Here is a 24896-nt window from a genome sequence, read left to right on the forward strand (position 1 = left end):
ATTTTCCTCCTTGGTAAGACGCAGACGATGCTTATTCCACCAGGATTGTTGGGAGGATCAAACAAATGAGGCCACATCTGGCTACAGTGGGCAGCCATGCAGGCTAGTTTCCCTCCCCCTTACTGAAATTCTGGACTCGTTATTTATGGTTCACTTGGTATTAAGCAGGATTCCGGACCCTCCCCTGCCAGAGGTCAGAGATGTGCGCTCTCACCCACTTTGGTGATGTTGCCCTTTTCCCTGTCAAAGCCTCCCACTGCCTGGAGAGGTGAGCACCTCACCCACTGAGCTGATGAGCCCCAAAAGGGGAGAAAGCAAAGCTGGTCAGTGATGCTTGAGGCCCACCCCGGGAAATGCTGGTTGGTGACAAATGAAGGAAGAGACCCCGTGAACACGAGCTGCTCCAACACCTTACCAGGCAAATGGGGCTTCGTGGCCTGGGTTCAGTTGGCATAGCATGTAAGAAGGTTAGATTTTATTCTCATCGTGCAGATGGAATCCCCTGGTTATTGAGAACATTTGGTGAATTAGGACATTCTGCCAGTGACTCTACCAGCTCCAAGAAGTGGCTCAGCTTGCCTTTTAGCACAGTCCTGTAACCTCATGACTGAACATTTACCGGTCCCAAGTAATCTCTCCTTCCTCCCCACATCCTCTTCTACTTACAGGGATGAGCCTAATAATAAAAGTGTAATTAGTAGATAGTGTTTCAATGCAGGTTCAAGAATTGGCTTTATCCTTAAGTAAGTGACCCTGGGCATGGCACTTACATGCTGTGAGTCAGTTTCCTCATCTGTAAAATGGGAATGATGTTGGATCAAGATGATGATAGTGTGTGACCACACAAGGTGTACTGTAAAACACGTAAGGTAAAACCATGATTATCAATACAACTCTCTCGCGCGCCTCTGCCCTGTAAGAAGTAAGGAGGGGTGCGCTGACTCGTGTGGAGAAAAGCCCCAGTGTACATACAAACCTTTTACTTATTCTGATTTCTAATTCGGAGGCACCTCCTTTTGAGCGGAGGCTCCAGGTCCTCGGGCCCGGCGCTGAGCATGGGCGAGGAGATGATGCACGGCGCCATGGCAGTCTTCTCCGCGGGTTTTGGCACAGGCTGGATCACGCAGCCCGTCTTGGGCAGCATACGCAGAGCATACGCGTGGTCCTCGTCCGCGGGGTTATTAAGGTTCGGGTCTGACTTGTCGCCTCCCGCCAGGGCCTCCTCCCCCATCAGCTTTTTGGCCGCCTCCCCGTCCAGGTGGCAGTTGGAAGCACAGTTGTTCTCTTTGACGGACTCCAGCTCGCTCACCGCGGGCTCCTCCGGCGACAGCAGCTTCTTGGGGGGCGCGGGAGGCGGCGGCGGCTGGGGCTGCTCAGGCGGCGGCTCCGCGCCCTTGGCGCCCTCGGCGGCACCGCCGCGCGTGCCGTTCACAATGACATTGCAGGCCGCGGCGGCCTCGGGGCCCGCGGGCGCTCCAGGGCCCGGGTCGCCGGCGGCGGGCGGGCTGCAGTGGCCATCCCTGCAGCCGCCGCAGGTCCTGCGCTCCGCGGCGCCCGGCTCGCGCTCCGCCTTGATGTGCGCGTGCAGCGCGCGGTGGATCACGTTGTGCAGCCGGGCCCGGTGGCCCACGGTCAGGTCGATGACGCCGTCCTGCGGGCCCTGCAGCACGCCGGGGAAGCCGAGCTGGCCGCCCGCGCCCGGGGGGCTGCCGGCGCGCCGCGTCAGGTCCACCACCTCGCTCCGGCCGTGCTCCGCGGGCGCCAAGCTCAGGGCCTGGCCGGAGCAGCCGGGCGGTGAGTCCGCGGACTTGGACGAGCCCTGCTTGGAGTCCCGGGGGGACAGGGAGTGTCCGCCAGGCTTGCCTCCTGCCGCCGAGGAGTCGCCGGGGGCGCTCGGAATGAAGTTCTCCCCGTTGCTGGAAAATCCGTTGGGGGGCTTGGAATCATTGATGTGAGGGATGGGAATAGGGATGGGGATGGGCACGGGCAGGGGCACGATCACGGGGTATGGCACGAGCAAGGTGGGGGGCGGCACCAGCGGGGCGAGCGACGGCAGCCCGAAATTCATCATCTGGGGCACGGGCATCGGGCCATTTGGCATCATGCTCACTGGCGGGAAGGGGAGACTCGGCAAGGGCGCGCCCGGAGGTGGCGGCGGTAGCAGACCCGGAGGGTTCCCGGGCATGGTCGGGGTGCTCGGGGGGTGGATATGGGGCGACAGCATGGGCCGGTGCATGGGACTGGAGGTGGGGCCCAGGTTCCTGGGGCCGCCGGGCGGGGGCCCGATGCCGGGGAGCATGGGGTTGGAGAGAGGGCTGTTAGGGTTGGAGGCGTGGTGCGGCGGGCCGCGAATGAAGGGCGGGCGGATCTGCTGCATGATCTGCTGTTCCATGAAGATGGGCAGCGGTACCGGGCCGCGGTTGGTCATCACCATGGGAGGGCTGCGAGGCGGGACGCCGAGGGGAGGCCCGATGCTAGCAGGTGGCTGGACGGAGACAGGAGGGATGTTTGGAGTCTCGCTAATGGGCATGGACTTGGGCACTGGCGTAGGGATTTTAGTAACAGAGCAGTTGGCAGTGTCAGATGGAGAGACGGTGGTGGACACCGATGGGCCAGGGCCCTGGCTTTGGCCAGCTGCAGCCGCCGGGGAGGGGGCCTTCCTGCGAGCATCTGTTAGAGGGATATTCCAAGAGTCTGGAGTGAGCAGCTGCACCCCAGTGCCTTCTGCTTTATTTTCCATGGGAGGGTGTAATGTGCTGCACAGCCCAGCTGGAAGATTGGCCTGTGTCTCTTTGTAGAAAATGTCCATTTTGTACTGATTGAGACATTTTGCACTGCAGAACTGAAGCCTTCTTTCCCCGTCCCCAAAATCCAGGTATTCTTTTGTGTGTCTTATGTGCTTACACCAGTCACATACCTACAACACAGTAATAAAGAAGAAAAAAGTAAGGTAAACAATTTCCTTTGGTAGCTAGCGTTTCATGTTTTACATGAAGGTTCTTTCAAACTTTATCATAATTTTTCAAACAGGCGGAAGTGTTTCCTTCTAAAAGGTACAATTCTTAAATGTTTGTAAAACAATTTCTCTTTGGAAGCCAGAATTGCTTTATAAATATGAACTCTTCAGAATAGCAATTACCACCATCTCCTATTTTAAAAAAAGAAAAAGAAACTGTGTTATCCCATTTAAGCATGACTTTAAGGTAGATCTAACAAAAAAAAAAAGAGTACATATACCTGCCCACATAGTTTCACTGGTCAAAGAGGCTCATTGTACATGCAAATCTAAATAGTTTTGGTGAGAAGAATTCTCCAGAAAGTTCAGTGGACTTTGAAATATAGACCCTTAAAATTCTCCTCATGCAAAGTCACTTTACACTATTGACTGTTGGATAATGCAGTTGGAAGGGGTGTGCTGTGTTAACCAATAACACATAGCACTGAACATCATTATGTCTGGCTTCCAAGGGGAAACTTGGAATTAGTCATGAAGTCTGTGTGAGGTTTAGCTATTCCCAACCTGTGATGTTGCAGCAAGCTAGAATTATTTTTTGAGCTGTTTGCCCACTCTCTCTCAGTAGTCAGAATTTTTGGTGACATTTCTTGGCAGGCAGTCTTATTTAACAACTTTTCAAACACCAAGAGAACGTTTTCCAAAAGTTTTTATGGCTTTTCCCCCCTTCAAATCTACTCCTGGCAAAAGAGAGACATCACCAAATTTATTTTAAAGTTGGGCTGCAGAACTAATTAAAGGCTGAGAGCTTTTCCCAACTGGAAATCACTAGACATCAAAGTTCAAAAAATAGTCATTCTCGGCTTCAGAACCCATTACTTTGGAGAAATTATTGTGATTTCATTAACACATTAATTTTGTAACACCATCAGCTCTCACAGATGGTGAAGACATGATCTACAATTCAAATACGACTCTTGTTTGCACAAATGTCTTTCCTTCATATGGCATTTTAAACAAGAATTAATACGAGTAATCTTGCCATAGCTATAAACAGATAAACAGATGTCAAAATTTTCAATGGTTCTTTCAGTGCCTTACTTTTTTGACTGAACATTACATACACAATCTTTTTTTCTTTTTCTTTCTTTCTTTCTTTTTTTTTTTTTTGGTCATTTCCTCAGCACTCAAGCCATACAGCAACAGAGGAAGAATTCTGAAACACAATGCGATGGTGAGTTCATTGAATTTGCTTCTCTCTTCAGTAAAGCCCTGGTTCCAATATTGCTCTAAATGGAACCTGTTTTTGTTGAGGAGAGAGTCTGTTGTTCTGTTGCTGGTGCATGTTGCTTTTTTAACTATGGTAAACTGATAGCATTAAAAGATGATAAATTTTAATAATGATTGGTCACATAAACAATGCAAAAACAACATATGCTGGGCATTTGATTACTCATCTCATTGAACTCTCAGCTTTCCTAGACTGTAAACAGTGGTGGCATGCTACTATGTGATTGTGAGTATACACACTCGTGGCAGATGTAAGTCTGTTTGTGTAAATCCACTCTTTTCCTTCGCACTTTTATTCCCACTGATATCTGCAGGTGATATACTCGATGGTGTGAGATTGAATGACAAACACTTATTGGCACACATTAGCTTTTTGTTTAGTCTCATATGAAAATACCCTTTCAAAATGCTTGTTGCAAAAACAATAAAATCAATGCTAAGATACTCCTGTGTTTCACTACAGTGTTTCAAGTTTCTCCAGAATTAAGAGGTTTGTTTTTTTTTCATAGTTGAGATGTCTAATTTACAAATAAGCACAGAATTGCCTCTGATGAGAAGAGACACACAGAATCTCAGACTCTCAAAATTCTCATCTAGATAAAGGTTAAAGAAACTAGTAGTGAAAACTTGATGCATGTAAGTTATTATTTTTAAAACCTGATCATTTTTAAAAAGTTAATGTATAATGACATGACATTTAAATTCCAATATGAAATAAAGCCACCTGATTCTGTTTCAATGTTAGGCATCGATAGCCTAAAATGTAAACTTTTAAGCTTGAAGTGAAGGATCAAATATAGCCTCTTTAATTATGAACTAAAAAAAATTATCAATGAATTAAGCTAATTTAAAAAAATACCAAATTTTCTGGCATATTTCTTTTGGATCGTATTTTTTAACCATAAGGGGAAAGAGTTTTCTGAAATCCTTAATTGGTCTTCAAATTGCCAGATTGAATTATTTGCCTCCAGAGGATTCCTCTGTTTCCTCAAGCTAAATAAATATTTTCAAGTAGAGTCACAAAAAGTAACCTAAATATAACTTAAATGTTCTCCCTTCACTTTCAGTAATTCATTGACGAATAAGGAATGCTCACAGATCTATCCCAATTATCCAATGAGAATTCTCCACCACATTTTATCTATTTCACATAAAAAGAATTACAGACATCAAAGTTCGAAGAAAATTCTATTTCATCAAATTTTCCAGTTAAAGCAAAAGCCTAATGGTTACCCTACTTGATTTTCTGCAGCATCCCACGATGTTTAGGTAATAGTGTGACAGTTTCTGACAATCTCATTTTGGGTAAGGAGTGTGAATGTGAGTGTCTTCTTGTCTTGTTACATTTCAATTCCGAACACTAGTCTAAAAATACAATAAGGCAATCTTTCTGATGAAGCAAAAAATTATTTGGGGAAAAAACTGTCACTTAAGAAATAATGGATCATGTTTGTCTTACAGGACACATCGTCTAAGATTAGGTCAATGAATTTATGGCACAAATGGCTGTATCATGTGAAGCAATAAAATGCAGCACATCATTCATTCTACATCTAACTAATACGCTTCTAGTAATTAAAGATTTCATCATAAGAGCCTGAGCTGATTACTTAAGATGTGGTAGTTAGGTGAAAATATATACTGTAGATCTTTCTCTTTAATAAAAGAACATTTGCATATCCATGAAATACACAGCATGTGTCTCATAAACTATGGTTTTTCTGAACTGTGGTGTTATGGGGTATTCTTCCCACCTTTTTTCCACAGACGGCTTTAATTTTTTTCAAACTTTTTGAGGCATTATTTTTTCCCTCATTATGCCAAGAAGTACCAAAATTCCTTCAGATATTTTAGAAGATAAAGACTAAGAAGTGCAGAGCTCAACTCACTGGGCTCTGGAATGATTTCCCCCTAATTCCACCCGGCTTTGTTTCTGTTGGAATCTGGCCTCTTTGGTTCCACTTCTCTCCCTAACAGGTCCCAGATTGGACGGAGCTGAGGCTGAAGCTGTTTAACGATGGCAATCTGGGGACCGAACAATCAGCTAATGCCAGGCTATTGAGCGAGACAGCTGAAATGCTTCGTATCACAAATACATAATGTATCACCGGGGAGACAAAAAGATCACAAAGGAGATAAACAAATGCATATTCCATTCAGCCCTATAACAGCAGTCCTCAAAAAGATTAAGTTTACCTTCCTGGGATGTGTCCAATTCTAAACAACAGAATGAACATTTCCTTTAGTCCATTTAGAGTATTTATATTTTGGTGGCTGGCTGCCAGGGTAGTACTTATAAGCTCAGTGGCCTGATGGATTCACTCCTTTCCTGTGAAATAAATGTGGCAACCTACACCGCTAAACTGCTCAAAAGACACTGCCTCAGCAGAAATATCACTTGCTCTTGATATAAGAAAACTGAAAGGCAGGACTTCTGGTTCCTATAACTCTTTCCATCTTGTATTTCCCCTGGAAAGAAAGAAAGCTATTCATGTTGGCAACTGAGCCTTTATATAAACGTCCAAAGTCAAAGCCAAAGTATGCCATGAGGTTACCCACATGGGCACGATATATACACTCTGCTGGGCTCAGAAGAAGATTCAGGTGATCAGGGAGGGAGACAGGGTTCCTAATTAACACACATTAATCAGCTGTCAGCTGTGGCAGTGAACTTCATCCTTCAATGGAACCCATCCACCGCTGCCTTCTGAGTGGTAACCTGGCATCAGGCGATATTTCATTAAGAAACTCTTTTGCTGAAATCTTTCTTATCTGGGCAAAGGCATTTGCAGCAATGGAACAGTAAAAAGATATTAGCAATCTCTTGAATGCCATCAACAATCTGAAAAACAAAATCTTCGCACGTTCCTGACTTTTCACGAACACAGCACCCATGTAACAGCTCAGAAGTTGTAGCCCCTTAACCAAAATTGGAGCTTGCCATAAGAGGCTGGTTCTTTAGATCTTGGCCTGTTAAATATGGCATTGATCTTGCGGTCCAGGTCACCTCAAAAAATCATGAGCTCACCTAAGAGTGAAGCAAAGGAGGCTGGAGAGACATGGACAGGGGTGATCAGTGTTTTGAAGGGTTTGGGTCTGCCTCACCTATAGACAGTCACCTCATAGCATGAATTGAGGGCCTCAGACTGATCCCACCTGAATACTTGCTTCCAGCTCAACCCTGCAGTCCCATGGCCCCAGCATCAACTGTTCCTTTGGGTTTAGACTCTGCCTTCATCAGGGCCCTAATTCGGTGCACTTGGGCAGCAAAGGATGCTATAGAAATCACATCTGACTTGGAATCAGAAGATGTGGGTGTGAGTCAGAGCTCCATCATTCTCTCTTATGAAAATCTCAGCTTCAGTTTCTTCCTCTGTGAAAGGGAGCTAATATAGTAGTAGCAAGCAACACTGGTGTGCTGGGCCTAACAGTAACCTTGTTGCATAGAGAATTTTTTCAGTTCCTAGCCTGTCTCCCTCGTGGTTGCTGATTTCCCAGGAACATTCCATAGGCTTAAGTTCAGTTTAACTTAATAGGAGGATGTTTTTCTGGCAGTGTGAGGAGGAAAAGGGAGGTTTTCATCTAGGCTTTCCTAGGAGTCTGCGTGTCTTTGAGACATGGACAAACACATGCTGAACCTCACAGACTCCAGCCCCCATCCTGCATCCTGCCAGCCCAGGGGTGACAGAGGGACTGTCTGCAGTGACAAGGAGCCAGATGACAGGCCTATGGACATCCCAGCTGCCCACCATCCTGGGAAGGCTCTTTTCAGCTCCTGGGGAGCCCACTTTTTCCAACGCCAGTCACTCTCTAATTCAGGTGAAAGCTTGATAAAGCAGCATGGCTGCTTGGAAATGAGTGTTAGAACCATTAAGATGAATAATTCCTCTTAGGCTCAACTGCTGTTTGAACAGTGGAAGCCATAAACTGTACTATTCATGTTTTATTAAAAAACAGAGCTGATGAACGATCTGCTTGACTCATTACATGGCAGAACTATCTTCCAAAGGAAGGGCCAGAAGCCACAGTATCACATGCCTTGAAGACAGGCTGACCCATGCCCGGCGTGGCAGAATGCGTGTGAGGGCGAGTCCCCACAGAGCGGTGCACCAAACTCTGATGGGGGGACCGAGTTCACCATTCCAAGTTTCCTTGCAAAGTTGGGTTACAGTGAAGGAAGGAAAAAGATGACCTAGCCTTAGACGTGCACAGCTACACAGAAATCAGGAGTGGGATTTAGAATGAGCAAGGGCTGTTTTTTTTTTTTAGAGCCAATTCATGGAGAAGTTCATTTGCAAAATAAACTTTCTGCAGGTTTAGATTCCAATGTGATGATGTTTGCTACATGGTTCCTTTTGTTTAAGGGTCTTATTTGGTTTTTTGTTTTGTTTTGCAGTTTGGCTTTCTCTCTCTCTCTCTCTCTCTCTCTCTCTCTCTCTCTCTCTCTCCTCTCACATAGGATTTGGAACTCAAGGAGAGACTAACGAGCATTTTTGTTAGAATTGAACATCTCATTAGAAAGCTGCCCTGGAGGAACTTTATACCATGACTCAAGTACTACTTATAGGTTAAGCTGGATTTCAGAAACCGTGGGCCAGGTCCTTCTCTTTCACACGTGCCATGAGCTCTGAAATGCAGAGCAGAGATGGGCTTGGTTTCCAGAATTTCAATGAGTGTTGACAAATGGCTCCTTACTGACCCAGGTCTCTGTTTCTACAGCCAAAGCAAGAGATGGAGTCCTGGACTGTATTCCATGACCGAGCCTCCATCCTCACAGCCAAACACATGACTCAGAAGAAGGTGACGTTTCCCTTTGTTCTGACATATTCGGTCGCCTAAGTGTGTTAGTATCATCACAAAACTCTCCACTTCATTTAAACTGGATACATGCAGCTCACCTCTTCTTAACACAGGTCACCCAGACGGAAACTGAAAAATTCAAACATTGGAAAATCTGATCCACCTGAGGCCAAACGTTTGCCTCTCTGTTTTCCAGTTCTGTGGCCGTGAAAGGCCACAGGAGTAGCCCAGGAGATCTCAGAGCGATGAAAGTGAGCCCTGAAGGATACCTCAGAGATCATCTAGTCCACTCCTCCAGCCTCCAGCTCCTGGGGAGGTGCTTAACCACGCTGAGCCACAGGCGCTCAGCTGTAAACTGAGATCATCCATAGTGACGCATTGCCCAGGAAACACGTGAGGAAGAAAGAACCAGCAAGTGATTGCAGACATGGAAAACGTGCCCCATAAAAGCGGAGAGCCATGTCCTACCCCATCCCCCACTGAAATGCTGCTGCCAGGCCCCGTGACTCGATTTTCTCTCCTTTTTTTCAACTCCAGGTATTCTGTGACCTGCCTGAAAATTTTGCCATGACATAATCCAATTTATTCATTCATTGAGGGCCCACCTTGTGTCAGGCACTGTGCTAGGAACCAGGGATAGGAGTTAAGTAAGATGCATCCCCTGCCCTCATACAGCTTAGCATCTACAGCAGGAAACAGGAGGCCTGCACGGTTTTGTTTTGTTTTTACTGAATCCTCTTTGCTTCAAACTGAAGCTTGAGAATAACTGAGCTTCTATTTGTAATGCTTTTATTTTTTTAAAAATAAGTACTGAGCTGTGCTCAAGAAGGCACTGAACTGTGAAACAATGGGAAAGATTCAGCACCTGCCCTCAAGAAACTCAAAATCTGTCTATTAACAGTCATGGGAGAAATCTGCACGCACTTCCTCTCCCCAGATTTCTTCTAAATGCAACGAACAGTTTCTAACTAAAAAATAGTCTTAATATTTTACTCTCTCAATATCTAACCTCCCTTTGCTCTGCTAACCCTGTGACTCCTCTTTTTTCAAATGTATATCTGAATTTTTTTTCACATGTATATTTACGTTGGTTATTGTAACTCTCCCTGTTTTCCAAATAGATATCTGAATCTCTTTTCAAATGTGCCTTTGATCTCCTTTATCTTTACTTGCTGTTTTCTAAATGCATACTTGAATATTTGAAGTTTCATTATGTGTGACTGTAAGAGCCCACTCTCCGTCTGAAAAAACTGTAGGGAGGGACCTTGGGTTGCACCTGTGTATAAAGGGAGCGCCACCAAAGTGATGTGTTGAGAAGTGAAGTGTACTAATTATCTGGCTTCTTTTTATCTGTGGTCACTCACCTCATTTCTTCCTTCACACAGGCTTTTTAGAAAATGGCAAAAATGATATTTCAAAACACATGGCTTTAATTCCACAACACAGCTAATCGCACATCAATAATAGGACTTTTTGGAAGGACTGCTATTATGATCTGTGATATCTGAAACAGTCTCTTTTTTTCTAGGGGTTTTATTTGAATCTGCCTCCCAGCCCCCTCATCCACCCAGGCTGTGTCTTGGCATCAGCGATGAGAAGCAGCACTGAAATGCCACAGGACCAAGGCTGTGTGTGTGCAGGTGGTCCAGGTCAAGGGCACTGCTAGGCGGAATTCACGGCTCCTCTGGCAGTTCTGCTCCTCAGCTGCCTCTCTGGCTGCTTCTCAAAGGCTCGCAGCTGCTCCTAGTGAGTCTCATTTATTTACCAACTATATACTGATTGCTTGAAATCTGCCAGACACCTGGCAAAGGGCTTTACCTGCAATGCTTCATTCAATCCCCTTTTAGCAGTCTTGAACGTTTCTGTGCTCCTGGGTTCCAGACTGAACCAGATCCTACCTGTGGATGCCAGGATTGCCCCACTTCAGCCCCTGGTGTCCATTGCTGCCCAGTCCTCAAATCTCTCCAGGACACTCCATTGAAAATTATGGCTTTTATTACAGTGCCTACTGGAAGCCCCAATTTGATGTAATAATGATAGATTATACGAGTTAACAATAGCTTGCATTATTTAAGCACTAGTAACCATGCTAAGCATGTTATGTGGATTACCTCTTTTAATCTCCACAAGTACCTTACCATATAGATAACTGGGGTTTAAATAACTTGTCTAAGATTCCCTATGCAGATAAGAGATGGCAGATCCAGATTCTAACTTAGATGTGTGTGGCTTCAAAGCCCAGACTGCACCACTATCTCAAGGACTTTGGCATTTTCCTTTAAAACTACAGAAGTTTTACTGATGACTGACTAATACAGGCACACCTCCCTTGTTTGCACTTCTCAGATACTGTGTTTTTTACAAGTTGAAGGTTGGTGGCAACCCTACATTGAACAAGTCTATCAGTGAGCAATGGTATTTGCTCACTTTGTGTCTCTGTGTCACATTGTGGTAATTCTCACAATATTTCTAACTTTTTCATCATTTTGTGTTTGTTATGGTGATCTGTCATCAGTGATTTTTGATGTTCCTCTTGCAAAAAGATTAAAGCTAGCATTTTTCAGCAATAAAGTATTTTGTAATTAAGGTATGTACATTACTTTAGACATAGTGCTACTGCACACTTAGACTACAGCATAGTTTAAACATAACGTTTATATGTAGTGGGAAACCAAAAAATTCATGTGACTCCCTTTACTAGGATATTTGCTTTTATTTCCAGTGGCTTGAAACTAAATCCGTAATATCTCCAAGGTACGTCTGTATTTGATAATAGCTTTGTTTTGAAATTTCAGAATTACAGACATTTAGATCTCTAAGGAACTTCATGGGTCAAGCCCAACCTACCTCCCCCAGCAAACGTGTGTTTGCTTCTACACAGATGGTCTTCTAGGTGCCCCTCATCTTCCTACGACAGGGAGACCATCCTGATCCATCCACACAGCCAAAGAGTGAATCCCACAAAGACGATCTCTCTAAAGAGGGTTGCAATATAGTGCAGAGTCCTGCGCAGCCTGCTTTGCTGTCGGACAGCTTTGAGTGTCAGAAAGTTTAACCATTCAATGTTCCCCATCACTTCCACCCATTGACAGTAGTTCTGTTCCCCAGGGTCTCTCAGCACAGGTCAACTCCTCTTCCAAAGCTCAGCCTTTCAAATACTTAAAAAGAGCCATCATATTTTCCCCAGATTTTTATTTTTAAACCTCCCCAGTTCCTGCACCCATTCCCCAGGGACAAGTTCCCAGAGCCCTCCTATCCTGTCTGTCCTCCTGTGTCTTTTACGCAGGCATATACTTCACCTTGGTAATGTCCCTCTTAGAGGGTGGAGTCCAGAACAGGACGCATCAGCCTGACCAGCATTGAGTCCAGAGAACTCTCCCCTCCCTCACATGGAACACAGTAGCTCCACTAATGCCACCCTAGAACACATGTGCTTTTTTAGCAGTCGTATCCCGCGGTTAGGTATTGCTTTTTCAAAACAAACATTTATTGAATGTCTGTTATGTACTAAGCCTGAAGCTTTCACTGATCTCCTTTAATTCTGACAACAAACTTGTAAAGGAGCTACTGTTTTTCCCATTTTGCTTGAAGATAAGAAAACAAATGTTCAAAGAAATGATGTGGTTTCCCTAAGGTCTCAGCCTACAAATAATGGAGCCAGAATCCAGAACAGAACTTCCGACCCATCATTTTTTCACTCTGACATGCTGCATGCTTCACTCTGAGTTTCTGGTCAACCAAAACCTTTTTCTCTAAAGTGCTTATCAACCACTTGTTTAATGATATATTCAAGGCCTTTTGAGGGTAAGCCATCAAGCCTACTGGTCTAGAGTTTCAGAAATCAGAAACCCTTTCCCAATTTTGAAATTTTAGTCCATTTCTGTCTTTTTGAAACCTCTTCCATTCATCATGATAGAATAAAGATTATCCCAAAGTAAATATGAAATTATCCTCAAATTCCCTCCAAGCGGCAGGGAGAGCTAAATGTGGTGAGTGTAGCAGGTGCTCCCTGCCTATCTCTTTGCCCCCAACGTGGGATTCATAGTTTTCTTTAGGGTTTCTGTTACCCTTTCCAGTATAAAGCGCATTCTCTTTATGGAGACAATGGGAAAAAAAAAAACAAATAAAGGTTGCCCATCCTTGTCTTCTCACCCTCTTTTGTTAAACATTACACCATTTGCTCTAAACACTGAGCTCTCCAATTCTGCTTCTTGCTCCTTCCATGAGCATAGCCCTAATAGCTCCTTTTATTACCTTGGGCAGTTCCCCCAAGGGTTTACCCCTTCATGCACCCTTGCCTTCCTGACACAATATTCATTTTCAGAATTTCCCACCCTCCATTTTGCCCTCCCCACCCCCACAAACTACACTGAGCCTCTGATTTGGGGAACAAATCAACCTTCCTTGGATTAAAAATGTCTGCTTATCCCAATTCTAGGGAACATGGTTGATCACATCCATGCACATTCCAAGATGGTTGGGTCAATTCTTTCCATCCACACACCAAGCTGCTCTCCCCTGTATTAATCAATATGGTGGTTAAAGTAGGATTCCTCTCACAGCTTCTCCACCTTCTCAGAACTATGCACAAGGCATGGGAAGGAGGATCAATCGCTCCGTTTCTAACAGAATGGTATCCTTAGCAGATGTCTAGGTAAATGGCCCCATATCTTGCTTATTTGCTAATTAATCTATTTTCAATATCTACTTCATATTTTGTACTCAATTACCGCCCCCCAAGTACTTCTTTTGACGTTTCCTTTTATTTTCTTAAAATTCCCACCTTGCATTTTCCCCTCAGGTGCATGCACTGCCATACAAGGATATATTTTCCAGAATTTTACCCACCTACTAGGTATGTTGGTGGGATGTGGTGTTTTTCATTTTAGTTCTATATGTCATCTCTCATCTAGGCATTAACCCCCCTCCAAGTCTCAGTGGCATCTCCAAGATCGTTTTTATCTTTTGGGGCCCACAATCCAGGGTAACTTGGTCCTTCCCACTCTTTGCATTGGTAGAGAGATGTCAGAAGCCATTGTTTGTTCCTACCTGTGACTTTATTTACTCTTAAAAGGGACTGGCCCCCCTTTTTCATTATCCCATCTCCTCCTGTGTCATATCTGCTGCCTTCACTGGGTCCAGTTTTAAAGGTTTAAAACAGAGCCAACTGGTTTACCTAAACTCTTATTTACTCATTCTTTTATTAAATCTCAGTTATTAAAAACAAAGAGGAAATTCACTACTATGAAATTTCCTATGATGCGTACTTCAAAGTCAAAAGCACACCACAAAAATAAAACCAGAAACCCAAATCAGCAAAACACTTGACCCCCATATTCTCTCCACTGTGTTTCCAAGGGCTTGTAGAGTGTTTGACAGTAACATAATTGCAATAATGAGGAGACTTGCCAGCCAGGTTGTGGTCTGAAGCTCGCGGATGTTTTAGCCCTAGGCTCAGCTTCAGGCCAGCACCAGTCGCCCGGGCCAGAGTCACCAATGGAATCCCTTATGCTCAGTTACACACAAATGTGACATTTATGGCATCTGGTGCACAGTGCTACCAATTCAAAAGGCCCAGAGTACTGGGCTCACGAACTTGGGGAAAAGAAATAATTTAGGCTATCTGCTGTCTTTTTAGTTAATTAAAACCAGTGGGAGAGCACCTACTTAGTGACAGTTTCTTAGGTATCTGTGAGGGATATGCTGGACTGCTTCCAACTTCAGATCCCCATGTTGGTTCCTTTGTCTCTGAAAAACTTCCTGGATGTTTGTGGACCCTAGGTTCGCCTAGTTCTCCTCCATCTTTGTTCCATGAATGCAGCCACCCTGCTGAGCTAACTACTTAACTGAAAGCCAACACTCCACTAATGCTAGATTCTCCACTGAGCATCCCTCTTACGATTCCATCCTCAAAAGCAAATCCTGGGTTAGCTCAAGCCAATCTCCCCATCCAGGCTGAATGTCTGAAGGGCTAAATGGTATGAAGCAAGACAATTTGCGACAAAGGTATGTTAATTCATATATGTTTATAAACACATCTGTTATTTCTACAACTCCTTTCTTCCAGTAAATGCAAGTGGTGCAAAAGACACTATCACAATACCACTCACCAGAAGTCTGTGAAGAGATCAGCAGGCAGGTAACAGACCTTATTTTAGAGATAAGGAAATTAAGACTAGCAACAATTATATATCCGTTATCAGTATTTGGGTAAAGGCCCCCATCTCATAACCCGTATATGACTGACTACATCATTCTTTGGTCTCCTCTGAAGAAAGGAAATGAAATGGAAAAGGATCCTACCATTTGACCCACTGTACAACTGGACTGTTGGCTCCTAGGTGAAAAGAGAAATGAGTATGGTGCACTGCCTAATCCAAATAGCCTGTACAATGGACCTCAGATCTGGTACGATACAGAAGAAGGGTATATGAGGGGATAATTGAAATATGTGAGGCTGAGCCTCTCTTCTAGTGCTTAGTATCTAAGAGTGAAAGAACAGGCGTCGCTGGATATCTTGTGTTATATCAAGGCATGCCTTTGGTGTGGACTGGCACGTACAGAAGTGGGGAGGAACAGGAAAGGGGAGAACGAGGAGAAGAAAAACAAAACTGTGTAGGAGCTACCTGTGTATCAGAACAGAAGCCATTAGGCACTGAGTGCCTGCTATGGCCACTGTCTGCTGCTGTCCTGCCCTTAGCAGACCGGACTCGAGGGTACCTCAAGACCTGGGGCGGGGACTCTGCCTAACAGGGACAGAGCAATTCAGCAAGCCAATCAGGTTTTCTTCTCTGGTGAGCTGGGAATCAAGATGACCTCAAGAGACTAAGTAGTGGTGGGAAGAGTGGGCAGAAAGCCAGAGGACCACAGAAGACAGGCAGTAAGCAGAAGCGCGGGGGCAGCACAGGTGGTGAGGCCGAGTGGAGAGGAGAGGGCTGGAAGTGGCAGGACTGGAAGTCACACAGCAGGAGTTGCAAGTCCTCCGAGGCCGTGTGCTAGAGCAGGAAGCAATGGTGCCTATTCCTTGGGGGCAAAAAGACTGTCCCATCGCCCAGTTCTTGGCACTGTGGGGCCACGTTTGCTGCCAGAACAATTGCCCAGGCTCCAGGAAGATGGGCAGCAATGGCTAGTCCTGCCTTGCTTGTTTCCTCGAGCTTCTATATAGCGAGCCTCCAACTTCAGGGAGACCAAGAATCTACCCCAGCTTTACAAACTTTCTCCGATTTAATCCCGACCACGGCCCTTGCCGGTATTACTCTATATTAAAAGATGAGGACAATCTGGGAAGGGTCAGGGACTTCAAAGTTCTTTCTGATCCCACACTACTTCCTCCTGTGGTTAAGGAGCTCCTTGTGGCATCATCCTACCGTGTACCCTGCTATAGGTGTGGGGTGCCCAGGGCAGCCTCGGCCCAGGAAAGCAGGAAGGTGACATCAGGATATGCCTCTTACACAGATCTCCTTACACCAGCACTATTTCTGAGGGTCACCACAGAAAGGAAATGTGACTGCCACATCAGGTCCTTGCCTGTTCCTAATTCCACTGCAAACCCCGCCCCCCTTCTCATTGACTACTCCTATCCCAACTCTATCGCCTACAGGGTATCCTGAGAAACACCAGTCCCATCAATGTTCTGCCCCTAAAAAAGGAATCCATGGTCAAATGAGTTTGGGAAAAGTTGCACACCCTATGCTCCTCTGGAAGATTCTCATTGCCATATTTAAGCCACTGAGAAGTTCTGCAGAAAAGAAACATTTAACTTCAGTAATCCAGAGTTTCCTCAACTTTCCAAAAATAGAAATCTTTTTTTTTTTTCCTAGTAGGATCCTGTAGAAAATCACTTTGGAAAATGATGCCTGTCAGACAGAGCCAGGAAACCTAGGCCTTAACATTTTTTGTTTGCTTAAAGCTTTCCTCTGTGGTGCCAGGCCTGGGCCTTTACACCCCAGAGCACTGTCCTGCACATGGTAAGGCTTCCCACGTGCAACTGTTGGTTGTTTTCTGAATTGTAAGAGAAGGCGAAGGTGATTCCCATGCCTTTGCCCTTCCACATGTTCACAGGCTCTGCCCTGCTGGGAATCAAGGTTACTCGTCCCCTTGCAGCCCTTTTCTCAGCCCTACAGCTCCCTCCTCCCCTCTCATCAGCTTCCTGTGTTCATCGAGGCCTGGACCCTATTACATTTCACCCTGTGGTTTCAGCTTCTGCAGTCACTACAAACTCAATTTCTGTCCTCTCAGTTCTAGTTACCTGACACAGCCCGCCAGCCCACAGGATGTCATGAATACTGTTACCTCTTGTGTGACCTTCCAAACCCTGAAGCTCCACCCAAGAGCATTTTAGGTCACACCACTGCATTTTCTGCATTATAGATGGATGCATGAGCATCTCATGGGAACCGAGGCTCCACGATCAAGGGGGCAAACTCTTAGAGCACAGCAACAAGAAAAACAAATGGCTTATCAGTATCTTCATATTCATATACAAAGGAACATCCTTATCTGTCCCACTAAATAAAAATATAAAATCAAGAATTACTGCCCCAATCAGCTTTGCTGGCCCACTGACTCTGAACTGGATTCGACTGGTCCATGAGGGTTTATTCCACGCCAAGCCACACTGGTCCTGTTATCTCTTCCTCTGGCTATTCTCCACCATAGGAGAAATTCACCCTCACAGGAGTGTGTCCTACATTGGGTTACACTGTGCAAAACTGATAGCAGGAACACCACTTAGCAGAATATTTCACCCCACTGTACTGAGGCATGCTGCCAACTAGGCACAGTGGATGAAGAAATTTAATTTTGTCCATTGTGTAAATAATATGTAACCCAAGCATCTGGAAGAGTGTTTGGCACATAGTACTCAGTAAATATTTGTTGAATGAATAATAAAGTGAACTAACAAATGAAAAAGAAAAAAGAAAGAGTGTGTCCTAAACGGCCAGGAGAACTATGGTCTCAAAAGGAAAATGGGTGGTTAACTATCCCTGGGCTAAGTCCATTTTTCTAATCAGACACCTGCATCCTGTAACACACACTTCATAGCCTGATAAACCCAGCAGGAGCACGGAGGCCCTAATACTGCGATTTCTAACAGATCACCTACTCTCCCAAGTCCTATCAGTTGGAAGTAACTCAAATTCTTTCCTAAGTCCTGTTAACAACGTACAGTCATTTTATCCAACAATCTGACTGAAAAGGGTTGTGACAATTGTCTAATGAGAAAGCCTAGTACTACCTAAGCTGCCCATACCTATGTTTCTAGACACTTTAAGAGAACACGGGCTTGGCCCTGGGAGAGTCAAAATGAGCCGTGGAGTGAGCAGACTCGCTGGCTAATTGAGTTTTTTGCTTAGCGCCAGTGAGACGTAAGACATGAGCTCGGATTGGAATTCCATTATGGGTTTTTAATAATTAAACATTACATGTTCGGTACCTTACTCTTCTGTATTACTTTTTAAATATTAATCTATTTACATCAGCTGGACTTCCTGCAGCTTGACACGCAGTAAATGGGAGTCACACTGAGAGAGACAACTGTGTTCCTAGCTTAAGACGTCTTTGATGTTCAGTAACAGTAAACACGACACTAACCCTCAGTTCAACCCAGTCCTGTAGCATGACTACCCCCCGCTTTTAGAAGGTAGTTTCTTCCATTTTCCAACACACTCATTATTACACTGACTTTTTAAATTAGCAAGAATCCAAATTCGTCTTATTTGGAGAGTTTTATAATGCCCCTTGAGACCTCAGGGGCGCGGGGGGCACCCTGCCCTCTTCAGAACCAGGGTTGGAAATGGACGTGGAAGGCACCTGAGGGTTTCCTTGGCTACTACCACACACTGTGATGAGATGCCAGCAGGAAAATTCAAAACCCGGAGTGCACGTAAAAACCTCATCAAGGGCTAACCCTGCTTTACACAGTGCCCTCATGCCGAGAGGATGTCTCCTCGGGTGGGCAGCAGCCACGGTCCTCCTGGGGAACGCTGCTGCTTCCGCTGCGGCCTTTCCGCCTCCCATTTCATCCCTGTCAGCAGCTCCCCGGTGCCCTTCTCTGGGCTGCTGGGGGGTTTCTGACTCTGAGTTTTGCTGCCTGTCCGTCCTCTCCTGGCTCCAACCCAGAACATCCTGGAGACAGAGAGAGGGCTTCCCGAACGGACGCCTGAATGCAACAGTGGACAGCCTGAGGCTGGTCATCAGTGGAATTCGGGATTCTAGGCCGGGCAGGATGATCAAAGGCCGTCTAAATCCAAGGACGGGGAGAACACACGCAGCGAGTGTCCACTGCCCCAGAGATTATGGACCCCGCTGTCTCCGCAATTAAGGTAATCAGCAGACCCACGTCTCTGCATGCCCCTCGCAGAGCGCGCCACAGAACAGTCTCCGATTTGGTTTCAACTTAAGAATTTTATTCCCTTTTAAGCAAAGCTAGCCGTGCAGACCGGCGACGGTCTGTTTTAAAGAGTAAAACTCCATCTTATTTAATAAAAAAAGATGTAGGATTCAAAGTGGAAAATTACATGGGAGCTGCCCTTGTTATAGGAAAATAGCCCCCCTACCCGGACTGCCCACCTCTGTGACCACAGAGGAAGCCGGGACCCCCCCAAGAGGTTAAACATAAAAATCTCTACCAAATTCAGTATATCTTTCCATTGTTTTACCTGTCAGTACTATTTAATGGCTTATGCAAAATACCTCATTTCAAATGTCTCTAATTAGTCTCAGAAGGAAAGCCCAGTCCCACACCCTCCAGGCTATGCATGTGCCCACAATGGCTGGTCACATGGCCGCATGTGACCAGCTGGTCCCAGACCACACGGCTGGTCCGGGAAGGCCGCAAGTCCTAGACAGTGACTGGTGGCCCCCAGAATCTGGGCCCATCCTGGAAGAGTTGTCTGTACTAGACTTTGGGAGGAACAAGTAGATTCCTAGCATGTAGGGGAAATGGTCCAGAGAAGAAAAGCTCCAGGATTATGGAGGGTTTGCAGTGGCTGAGGGCGCCATCTTCCTCAACCAGTTGTTTTCAATTCTCCCTGCAGCAGGTGTCTCCTTTTGACCCAGAGTTTCAAGATCCTTTCCCACCGATCACAGAACGTTTGACTTTCGCCTCCTCTTCCTGCCCCTTAGAGGCACCACTAACAAGCAGGCAGAGAAGTCAGGTGCCTGCTCCACCCCAGATTCTCTCCAGAATTCTCCTCTGATTCTCACATTTGGATTTGACCCTTGGGAACATAACCACCTTTCAAAAAGTCCTGGTTGTAAGAAAAGCAAGCACTTGCTATAGGCGGACAGAAGTCATTCAGTAGGAGATTGCCCACTGAGCTTTTCATGTTTATGAGACAGACTAGAAGGCAGAAAGCTAAGCACTCTCCGTTTGCCTGATCTACAGAGACTGTGGTTTCCTCAAGATTATCTCGGCCTTTGTCCCTCTGATTTTCAAGTGACTTGGAAAACACAGGACAGCATTCCCTAGAAGATATCTAAAAGCTTCATCAATCTATTGCTTGGAAGTAGCCCACTAATATTCAGTCTAAATCTTTCTTTGCTTAATTTCATTCCCTCACTCTTACCCTAATTAGATATACCCCTTGTCTCGAGCTAAATACATTTCTTCCTTCCTCAGTATTTACATCCTTCAGATGTCTGAAGAACATGACCATGCCAACCACCCAAATCCTCAGACCTCACTAATGTGAGCCGAATGCAGTAGGAAGAATGATAACACAGAAAGTCCCTGTTGTTTGCCTCAGACTCCAGCTGGGTCTTCCCTGCTTTGTTATCTCCCAAGATGCTTACCCACGGAGCAGCTCCATTTTGAGCTTTCCAATTATTAGCCTAGAAAGGGAAATGCCAATGGGTCACAGCAGTACACAGTGATCAGAGGGTATTCAAATTGATGCTCCCACTGAACTTATAAAAAGGAGACAAAATCCCCAAAGAATAATTACTCTAAATATTTCAGAAATGTCCATCAGTGATGCTGAGTGATTTTTTTTAAAAGGAGAGACATAATTTAAACAGTGAAAATGACAGATCACTATCAAATTCCCTTTCAATACTGGTTTTGCATTCAGCATATAACAACTCAGCAGCTAAGTTCAAGGTCATAATGCCTTGGAGTTAAACAGGCACCAGGGAGTCATTTTTGTCTCACCTTCCATTCAGTGCAGGGAGCCCTGCCACAGTCTGCTTGGCTGGTCATCAGACTCAACTGTGATGCTTCTGCCAACGGGGAACTCACTACTCCACAAGGGTGTCCATCCTACTCTTCTGAGCAAACTCTTTCTGATACTGAGAAGAAATCTGCCTTCCTGCAACCCCTACCCATAGGCCTGGCCCTCTCCCCCAGAGCCACTCAGCATGGCTGTGTCCTCTTCCGCAGAGCTGCCCTTAATCTACCTGGCAACAGGGTCATATGTGTTCCCCTGGCCTCATCTCAGTCACTTCCATTGTCCTTAGGGCATCATGACTTCCAGACTGTCACAGTTCTGGCTGCCTCCATCTCACCTTCATTTCATTCTCAACACGTGACACCCAAGGTAAAACACAACACTCTCCTGAGCCTGCCCTCCAGGGATCGCAAGCGCTTAGCTTGCAGGGGACTCCGCAGTGTGGTTCCGCGGTTGTTGGAAAGGTCTTCCTTTCCTCTTCTTCAGGTATGACATTCTACCTTTAAAGATTTATTTCTTTAGGTTAAAATAATACATATCCAGGAGTCCTCTGTTAAAAATCCAAATATCCCCAAAGGGGTAACATTTTAAACCACCCACAGCCAGTATAAATTGATTTATTCAGCAACTTTGGACTGAGAGCTGGATTCTAATTGCTGGCTTTGTCATTTTCTAGCCATGCAACCACAAGCAAGTTATTTAACCTTTCTGAATAGGAAGAATAATTAGCTGAGAATAACATATTGGGGCCTATAAGTTAAGACCATAGTCCCTGAACATTACCCAAGTATCTGTGAACTTATAGCAAATACATTTTTCCTTTTCTCTTTCTTTTCTGCCCACGTACTACCTCTACAATTCTCAGGGGGGAAAAAAGGGCTGTTTTCTACAGACAGGAGTAGAGTGGGTCATTGTTATAGTTAATACCAAGGTCATCATGGGGTAACACAAAACATGTGAGTGAAATTCCAATCAACACCTGAATGGTTATGTATTTTTAATAAATGTTTTTCTGCCAGCCCTTTAAAGTATTTTGAGGCATCACCCTTGAAATAAAGTCAAAGAGAATCCCTGATCTGAACAGGTATTTTTCTTCTGGGATTAGTCTTAGAAGGACCCTTGAGAAACTCTAAATATCGATCTCTGTAGCATAAATGAAATGTAAGCAGCCACAGCCTTGACCCCTGGCTAGGATGGATGAAGCTGCAGTAGGGCAGACTGCACTGAGTGTTCCAAGTTTCTATAGAAAGACAGCTCTGGGGCTCTGGGCCAGACCTTCTCCAACTTAATTAAGTACACGTCGGAATCACCTGGTGGTCTTGTTAAACCACAGATTCCAGATATTTGTAGACCAATGTTCATTGAAGCATTATTCACAGTAGCCAAAGGATGGAAACAATCCAAGTGTTCATCAACAGTTGAATGGATAAACAAAACTTGGCACACGCATACGATGAAATATTATTCAACCATAAAGATGAACAAAGTGCTGATACATGCTACACCACCACGGATGAACCTTGAAAACATTATGCTAAGTGAAGGGAGCCAGACCCAAAAGGCCAAATACTGCATGATTCCACCTGCATGAAATATCTCTAGAATAGGCAACGCATAGGGACAGAAAGTAGATTAGAGGTTCTCAGTGGCTGGGGGGAGAGGGGGGAGGGGAGTTATTGCTTAATGATTATAGATTTTCTGTGTGGGGTGATGAAAAGTTCTGGAAATAGTGGTGATGGTTGTACAACATTGAGAATGCCACTGAATTATATGCTTAATATGGTTAAAATTGCAACTGTTATGTTACATTATATTTTAGCACAGTATTAGAAAAAGCGAACCCCACATATTCCAGGGCAACACCCCCAGAGTTTGTGATTCTGGTCTGGGACGGGGGTCTAAGAATCTGCATTTCTAACAAGTTCCTAGGTGAGGCCGATGCAGCTGGCCTGGGGACCACATTTTGAAACTACTGCCACAAGCCTACAATGAAGCTAAGCAAACCCTTCAACTTCTCCTGCTTTGCTTTGCTGATCATCTAGAAAAGCTCACACTTCTCTGCGTGTATAGCAATGTCAAGCCAAGCTGGGAATAATAAAAGCAGCTGCATCTAGGTCGACTTGAGGCTCTCAGTGCTTCCCTGTGGTTTTCTCCCTCTTCTACTCAGTTTTGAGCCACCGTTGACCAGCAGGAATGCCAATAACTAACACCAACTTCAGCAGGGTAGGGACACAGGTACATGTCAGAATGTGCACTGGGGGCCTGGAGAAGTCATCTTCAGGGTCTCATCCTCGGAGAACTGTCCCCCTCCCCAATCCAAACTCACCACATGAACAGTGGATTATTTTCTAATAGGGCTTAGAAAAGTGCTTGCTGCCTAAAGTTTCAAAAGAACTTGTGTGCCAGGCTCCCTGATATTGATCTGGGCAAGATATTCGTATGGGGCATACAGGACGTAATGCATATGTCTCATTCGGGGTCTGGTAAAAGGCCGAAAGGCTCACATTTCTGAGATTCTCTTTTTTGACATTTTTGGGTTCACCTCAAGTTCACTGGTTTTCCCGACGGTATTACTTAACTTCTTCAAATTTAATATATTTTTATTCCTGCTCATTTGAGTGTTGTATTTCCACACATGCATGCTTAATTGAGCAAAGTGCACTGGACGTTTTTCCCTACAGAGGTAACACGGCACGGCTTTCTCACCCGGAAGGAACGGCATCCTTGTCACCACTGCTGAGTAGCCTGCCGTCAATGGCTGACACATGAATATCCATGGCAACACAGGTGGACCCAATGCCTGGCCCGATGCCAATGGATGGAGTGGGTCGGGTCCTCCCACCGGGCTGAGGGAAGACGATAGCTTTTACTCAGCAAGCAGATAAAGTGTTGGTTCTTTTCCATTTGCAGGGCTGTCGTGTTTAAATATGAAAATGTTGCTTATAGACAAATGTTAGTGACAGCGGCCTGTGGAGACTATCACAGTTTGCACTCTCACTCCTGCTAAAAATAGGCCTCTTTTCTCTGGATTCCTTCAAATTCCACATCTGCAGGAAGTTTTTGTTGCCGTGGTTGTGGCCCTTTTCTTTCTTTTCCGAAGATTACTACTCTTTGGCTCCGCCAGGGCCCCCTCCCCTTCCCCCTCCCCAGGAGAAGCCATTCAGAAGGACGATAAACACCTCAGGCTCAGACAGTCCCACAAAGGCCTCAAGTGGGTTCTCAGTTCTTATCACAAGCCCTGCCTCTGAAGTCTTTAGGGAAGGGGGAACGGGGCAGCGACCAGTGGCGGAATCATTTGACCTTCAGCAGTAAAAGATGGGGCCTGATGGGACTGACGTGGCAGGTTGGGAAGCAAAACCAGAGGGTGAGACTCCTGTGTTTGGGCCCCACTTGGCAGCCACACCTGCAATGGCCAAGCAGACGGCCTGCTCTCTCTCACATGCTGGAATACTTTTGTTTTCCAGGTATTATATTCACACCCAGCAAATGGTAACTATGGTAATGATGCATTTTGAGCAAATGTTCAGTTCTTCTCAAGGCAAGTGTTCAATAGCCTTTATTATTCTCTCTCCTTCTTTCCTGCCCAAGGTGTGTGTGTGTGTGTGTGTGTGTGAGAGAGAGAGAGAGAGAGAGAGAGAGAGAGAGAGAGAGAGAAGGGAAGGAAAGGGGGAGGGAAGGAAGGA

General features: G+C 45.3%; 1 protein-coding gene across 4 annotated transcripts in view; it reads right to left on the minus strand.

The window, feature by feature from the left end:
• The window catches only part of SOBP (sine oculis binding protein homolog), a 159744-nt gene that overhangs the window by 18496 nt on the left and 116352 nt on the right, over nt 1–24896 (minus strand). For all 4 annotated transcript variants that reach the window (XM_067702432.1, XM_067702429.1, XM_067702431.1 and 1 more), the window contains one exon: nt 977–2917. In XM_067702432.1, coding sequence (XP_067558533.1) covers nt 980–2917 — 1938 coding nt within the window. In that variant the 3' untranslated portion in view covers nt 977–979. The remainder of the gene's footprint in view (nt 1–976; nt 2918–24896) is intronic.

The sequence above is a fragment of the Pseudorca crassidens genome, chromosome 13 (genome assembly GCF_039906515.1).
Source record: "Pseudorca crassidens isolate mPseCra1 chromosome 13, mPseCra1.hap1, whole genome shotgun sequence".
Classification (NCBI taxonomy): domain Eukaryota; kingdom Metazoa; phylum Chordata; class Mammalia; order Artiodactyla; family Delphinidae; genus Pseudorca; species Pseudorca crassidens.